The 6,709-nt window shown below is 55.5% G+C and overlaps 2 protein-coding genes across 2 annotated transcripts; both read right to left on the bottom strand.

Moving 5' to 3' along the window:
* Window positions 1–1,350, bottom strand: J4E88_009275 (uncharacterized protein; the record flags this gene model as incomplete). The annotated part of the gene is made up of 1 exon (XM_049402879.1): window positions 1–1,350. One exon carries the CDS (start codon window positions 1,348–1,350, stop codon window positions 1–3), a length of 1,350 nt encoding a protein of 449 aa, XP_049251367.1.
* Window positions 1,351–2,084: 734 nt separating this feature from the next.
* J4E88_009274 (uncharacterized protein) lies at window positions 2,085–6,549 on the bottom strand (the record flags this gene model as incomplete). Its single annotated transcript, XM_049402878.1, has 2 exons — window positions 2,085–5,696; window positions 5,755–6,549. The coding sequence occupies 2 exons, from the start codon at window positions 6,547–6,549 to the stop codon at window positions 2,085–2,087; spliced, it is 4,407 nt and encodes a 1,468-aa protein (XP_049251366.1).
* Between the last annotated feature and the right edge of the window lie 160 nt (window positions 6,550–6,709).

Raw genomic sequence — 6,709 nt, 5'->3', positions numbered from 1 at the left:
CTACCAAAGCTGCCGTTCGTCCATATAGCCAAGCTGTTGACCACGGCCACCGAAGTTGGTCTCGGGTTCACGTGGCTCAGGCGGCCATCTGTCCTGATTCATCATTGGGGGACCACCTTGCATGCCACCGTCGTCGTCTTGCTCGTTGCCCCGTCCTCTACCAACGTCGCCCATGCCATGAACTCTGGCTCCACCGCGCATCGCGTTGCGAAGACCTGGGGGAGCGGCGTGGGGACTAGGTCCGGGAGCAGCACGAGGTGTTGGAGGTGGACGAGGTGTTGCCATGTAGCTTGGGGGACCTCGAGGCGCTGGTGAAGCAGCTGCACTGGCATAACTGGGTGGTGCTGGACGAGGTGTCGGACGAGGTGTTGGCTGAGGCATTGGACGAGGTGCTTGTGGAGGCATCTGAGGAGCATGAGGAGGTCCACCACCACCATATCCAGCAGGTCTCGGCGACATCCCACCGCCATACCCAGGAGGAGGTCCACCCCCATACCCAGCCGGACCACCCCGTCCCAACTGCTGAAACTGCTCCGAATCCTGCCAAATCCCATCTTCCGCCAGAAACTCCGCCCTACAAATCGGACACTTCTTCGCATCATCCGGCCGATTCACCAACATCTCTTTCAGACACTCCCTCCCAATAAGATGATTACACCCAGGAATATTCTTAATCTGAACACACAAATGCGACGCGCTGGGCGGCTCCAGACAAATCGGACATTCTGCATTTGGGGGTGTGATGGGTCCGCCTAAGGGCTGTGTTTGCTCGGCCAGGAAGTCGGCGATGAGTTCGGAGGTTTCGCTTGTGAGACCGTTGGACGGGGGCATGGGTGCTGGTTCGACTTCCATTCTGAAGGAAGGGTCGCGGGGTCCGGTGTTGGGTCCGCTGCGCCCGTTTGGAGGGCCGTTGGCGCCGTTGCTGCGGAAGGGGTTGGGGCCGCTCCAGAAGGAGGAGGAGAAAGCGCCTGGTCCGGTGTTTCGGCCGCCTAGGAGACTTCCTGGGTGTGGGCGTCCTTGTGGTGGTGGACCTTGGCTCATGCCCATTCCTCCACGGGCGGAGTTGCTGAAGGGACCGCCTGGACCGTAACCTTCTTCGTGTCTGTTGCCGTCCGAGTCTTGGTATGTGGAGTAGGAGTGTGTCTGGCCGCCTGTCATGGGACTGCCCATTCCGCCGCCGTACGTGGGACCTGGGCTGCGCATGCCACCCATCATGGGAGGCGAGTTGTCGTAATCCTCATACGGGTTCGGTTGAGGCTGGCTTGGTCGGCCTCCACCGCCACCCGTACGACCACCGCCAGAGCGGAAAGGGTTTGAGCCCCCAAAAATGCCACCTTGGAAAGCTGGCATGGTAGGTGTAGTTTGGCGTCGTTTGGAAGTGTTAGTGAGATGGAGTCTGGCTTCTCGGGTTGTGGGTGAGGATCCGGTGACTGTGCTAGATGGTGATTTGTTGTAAGAAGGACTGGTAGGTTATTGTAGCCGGATAAGTGTTGAAACGTGACAGTACAGTGTATGTGGTGAAGATACGCTCGCCGGTGACTGGAGCGGCGAAGTCTGTGAAAGTAAATGTTGCAGACAACTTCAAAGTATCTTGTTCAGAATTCGTCGGTCAGAGTCGTGGTTGAGGTCACTCTATCGTCTAGCATGTTGCGACTGAAGAAGCGGAAGACCCCTGGAAGGACATATACGTCGTAGCTCAACGCCGTAGTCAGCCAGACGAAGACGGTGAAGAGGGCAGTATCTTCTACGCGTGACCTTCTCTCGGTCCAGACCTGGTGACTGAAAGTTAGTCGGAACGGTGATGAGCTCCGGTGTCATCGGCGCGAGATCATGAACACAAGAGCATGCGCATAGTGTAGGAACAGTGAATTGTATGCAATGTAGATATTTTCATGGTAAGGCATGTCGGGAGAGAAAGTACAGTATCCTGGTAATCTTAGCCGTCATACGCCGTCACCAAGATGGCCTCACTGCCCATGTCGCCCACACCACCGACGAGATGACATGCCCACCAAGTCTGAACGCATTCAGCAAGAGCGGGTCAAAGTCCAGAGCCCATCAACCTCAAGAATTCTCAAGCTTCCTTAGCTGTTCCTCAAGTTGGCAAGGCGCCCGCCAGTGAAAGTGGGACTAGCTGCTCTACTCCTGGTCTTGGGCTGCGGTGTTGCACTCGTTCCTCTGGTGCCTACACCAGGCCTACCTCCCATACTCTTGAGACGAGCTATCTCATCGTCTTTTGTCATTAATGTACGCTTCGTAATGCTCAGCTCCATTTCCAACCTCTTGATACGTTGCTGTTGATCATCATAGACTCTTTCAATATGCATGCTCTTCCGCTTAGTGGCGTCACCTGAAGCCGCCTTGGAAAGTGTGATGTGCTGGGCCTCGAGTTCTTCAACGCGGGCGGTGGCGGTAGAGGCCGTGGACCGGGCATCCTGCAAGCTTTCTCTCATGTAATCCAACGTCTGCTCTGCTGCCGCAGCCTTCTTCACTGCCTGCTCCGTCTTTTCGTTCGCTTCGTCGAGCTGGTTGCGAAGCTTGGCGATCTCTTGAAGTCGTGCATCGTCTCCAAGGAGGGCCGTCTCCCGCTGTTCCTTGAGCTTCTCCTTCACCTCACGCATTTCTGTTGTACGCGTCGTGAGGCGTTCGGTGAGAGTAGCGTTGTTCCTGGTCAACGTCTCGACTTTGTCCTCGGCGTCTTGTAGTCTTCTCTTTACACGGCGATGCTCGCTTGCCAGATCCTCATGCACTGTTTGTTGCCTGTCCCACATATCCTTATGCTCACCAAAGTCCCTTTGACCTGCTCTACGAGCCTCTCGCTCTTCCCGAAGCCCTTCTTTCGCATGGGCTAGCTGTGTTCGCAGATCAGAATCGTAAGCTGCAGTGCCAGGCATGGAATCGCTAATATGCGTGACTTCGTGCTCTTTGTCCGCCGCAGAAGCAGATACTGTCTGCGGTTGGGGAGTGAATCGCATACGCTTTGCAGGGTCGAGCTCTTCGTCATCCAGAGGGCGTTTGCTACGTTCAGGTATAGGGGCATCCGTTGAGTTCTGTTGGGTCTGTTGGGTCTGATACTCTATGACGTCCTTGACACTACCGATAGAGGACAATGGCCAATCAGCACCTTCCATCCTGTTCTTGATCCAGTAGGAGACCAATTCAGCGCACTCAACGTCTCGTGGTGTGCGTTCATCGATGGCTTTTCCAACATCAGGATGAACATGTGCCAGGCTCGCTAGGATAGTGTGCATGTGATCAATGGGATCCAGGCTGGACGTTATGTACCGTTCAATATGGCCGACAGTCCTCGGAATGACTAGATGAAGCACGGGTACCACATCGCAATTAGGTGATTTGGCCCAATTCTTTTTGCGAATTTGTGCTGCGTCTTGCACACCGTCGAGACAGATGATCAGGTCGGGAACATGTATGATGGGCGATGCATCGCTTGGGATGATGGTGACCAACAAGTTACCTACCACCTCTTTCAGGTTTGCCTTCCGATCTTTACCAGGCATAGTGTAGTTGATGTACGTTGTCTTACAGAACGTCTCAAGGATGCGGAAGAGTGTCTCGTTGTCACTCTCTGTGACTAATACAACGTGTTTTTGCGGCTCGCAATGCCGCAACTCATTGAACAGCGCTGACAGGAACCTAAATTTGGTGGAATTCTCCAAGCCAAATCTAGCTGCGTGCTCTGCTTGCGTTGCCGACGCCTCACCATCTAAAACGTTCGATTCAGCCTCAGCGAAGACCAAGTCCATGTGCGTCTCGATAGCGCGAAGCTGGGATAGGATGTTTTTGACCTCCTCGACTGAGTTGAAACTGTGACGATCCTTCAGGAATGGCTCTAACAGATCCCTCTTCGCGGTGATGTACTGGGCGTACGTATCTCTTTGTCGACCCGAGATATACAAAGGCACGATGAACTCCTGGTCTACCAGCTGGAGATCATCATTGAAGAGGCTCTCGCTATCTTCATCGTCTGCGTCGCTGACCTCCATCTCGTCGGATGTGGGAGATCTTGGTACCGGTACGATAGGCACTGATACCGTTATCGTTTCAGCGATAGTAGGCTCTGGATGATTGCGTGGTGGTGAAGTCATGACCTTATCTGGTGCGGGAGCTTCTGGCTGCACGTTGCTAGGAGCATAGGCGATATTCCGGAGCGACGTCGGCGCTTGCGCAAGAGGGGAGCGGTCTGGCACAGCGGAAGGCGATCGAGTGCCTTCTGCCGGCTCTTGCGTCTCACGTAGCCTGCTCACTGGCGTAGGCGTAGCTGCGGGCGCATTTTCCACTACTGAAGGCGTCATCGAAGACCTGGGACGCCTTCTGGGAGTACGGCGAGACTCTGCTATGCGCTTATCGATGGCTTCTTGCATCTGCCGCCTAATGATGTCTCCGGTACCCTCGCCCGCCATGATTGAGAGCGATGAGGTAGGAACAGGCGTACAAGGCCGTGATGGAAGTCGAGATGCTTGCGTTTGCAGCGAGTAGCTGGGTGGGTACGGAACCGGCGAGGTCTCGTGATTCAGCGATCTGGAAGGGCGTTCTGGCGATTCCTGCGATGAGTCGTGACGAGACTCAGAGCTAGCCCGATGCGCCACCTCTTCTTCGATAGTATCTCGTATGCTCTCAGCTGTATCTTCTTGCGTGCTCAGATCTGCCTCAAGAGGTACTACTTGCGCGTTCTGTACGCGCTCCGGACTGGATGACGCGTGCAGCAGTTGATCACGCAGAGACAGCTCTTCTTGAAGCTGGCCTGACGGTGAGACGCTGTGAGCAGCCTCAGGTTCGAGAAGTTCCACTAGCGTGTCGTTGTGATCTTGGTGATGGGGTGCAGTGGATGCTTGGACTGATGGGTGAGGTGGGTCGAGCGCTGGCGCCGGATTGGATTCGCTTGGCACACTTACCCCAGCAAGTACTCGTCCTGGGAGGGCCGGTGTCGCGCAAGCTTGTGGGAGCTGTTCTGAGGACTTGATACAAGATACGGATTCTGAAGGCTGAGATGGACGATACGGGTATTGCGACTGAAAAGGAAACTGTTCGTTGTCTTCCAATGCCGAATGCTCAATCAGACTTGGTTGACTGTCGCAAACGCTGATCTGCTGCAAAGCTTGATGTTGCGACGGCTCGTTACCACCGTCGGAGACTTGTGTGTCGCTAGCTACGTTAGGCCTTTCGGTGTGATGAGATTGGCTGTTTTCGACTAGTGTAGAGGGTTTACTGAGTGAGGTCGGGACTTCGTTTGTGTCAACAGCCTCAGTCGAAGCATTCCTTGTAATGTCCGTAGCCGGCGATTCCAAACGAGGGTGTTCGCCCCGTGTATCGGTCTCCTTGCTTGGGGTCGTCTCGCATGCGCTTTGTGCTGAGTGAGTCTGCGAAGCGCGGGGATCAGCCTGGGGCGCCCCAAGCTCGTTGGTTCCTACTCTCTGATGCTCGTCCTCTGCAACACCCTGATCGATTTCGCTGTATTGAATCTGCAGACTATCCTCCGGTTCTGGGCTCGACTCGTGTTCCACCTGTGAGGAAATATGTATGAATTCGAGTGTGTTCGGAGCACCTTGCGACTCTGCCTCAGGTCTCTGCCGCTGGCTCTGCGAGTCTGCTACGGTGGTATCGGGTATCGTCTCGGGTATCGATCGTGCAGGTGACGGGGCGTGTTGTGCGGCTTCTTCGATGAGTCCAAGTAGGCCCTGCAAACACTGGTTAGCAAATACACTGATATCTGGGTATGACAAGGACTGGTCATACCGAATCTTCAGCAAGATCTTCCTCCACTTGCGATTCGTTCGTATAAGTGCTCTGCTGGCTGACGTCCTCGGTCCGTTGGGTCGTGGGTACGAAGCTTCCTTCGCCGCTGGAACTCTGCGAGTCGGGGACTATATCTGACAGATGGGGTCGTGGGCGTGCTGCGAACAACTGCGAGCTGTCGAGGTTGGTGTCCTGGGTAGGCTCTTGGGTCGGAGCTGGCTGAGATGATGGTGTCTGCGAGAAACGCACGTAGTTGTCCCTCTCGAGACTGTCACCCCGTCGAGCGATCTGGATGCGAGGCGAAGCACGAGGTACGGACACTGCGGCACTGGGCAGTCCCTCCGAGTCGGCTCGATTGTCGAGAGGTGTCGAAGGCGTAGAGGATGCGGTGCTGGGCTCCGGGCTGCTGTCAATCACACGGGGATTGCGGATGCGCCTCGATGCTTGTGCCTCCTGTGGTTGCTCAGGGTGTCCGTTGTCGCTTCCTGGATATTGTTGGTGGACTTCTGCCAAGATGCGCGCCTTCTCCTGTGCCCAGTGGGCGACGAGCAGGTCGTTGGCGTTCTCTTCCGGCTCCCAAGTCGGTTCCCACGTCTTTCCAGTCTTGGGGTCAATCCCTTGCCATTGGATGTAGTATTTGCGTACACCACGGACTACTCGTTCGTCGAGAATGCTCTCCGCTGCCCACAAAGTGTCGCTTTGGCTGCCGGCTTCGCTTTGGCTCGAATCGACGTATCGTGAACGTTTGTTTGTGTTGGACCTCGTCGAGTTGCGCTTTCTCTTGGGTCGCGCCATTACGCGCAACGTCCGTTGGAGATTGTGGTTGAGTAGGTCGTCTCCATTGTGGATAGGAAGAGGTGAGAGTATTAGTGTGCCGGGCCGTGGGCGGGTGAGTGGTGAGTGGTAGGTGGTGAACGGTGATGGTGCGGGACTACCCGCGACTCAGATGACGAGC

Source organism: Alternaria novae-zelandiae (genome assembly GCF_023758075.1).
Source record: "Alternaria novae-zelandiae strain BMP 2774 chromosome Unknown scaffold_23, whole genome shotgun sequence".
In the NCBI taxonomy this organism is placed as follows: Eukaryota; Fungi; Ascomycota; class Dothideomycetes; order Pleosporales; family Pleosporaceae; genus Alternaria; species Alternaria novae-zelandiae.
Note: the sequence above shows the minus strand (reverse complement) of the source record. Positions and strands in the feature narration are given on the sequence as shown.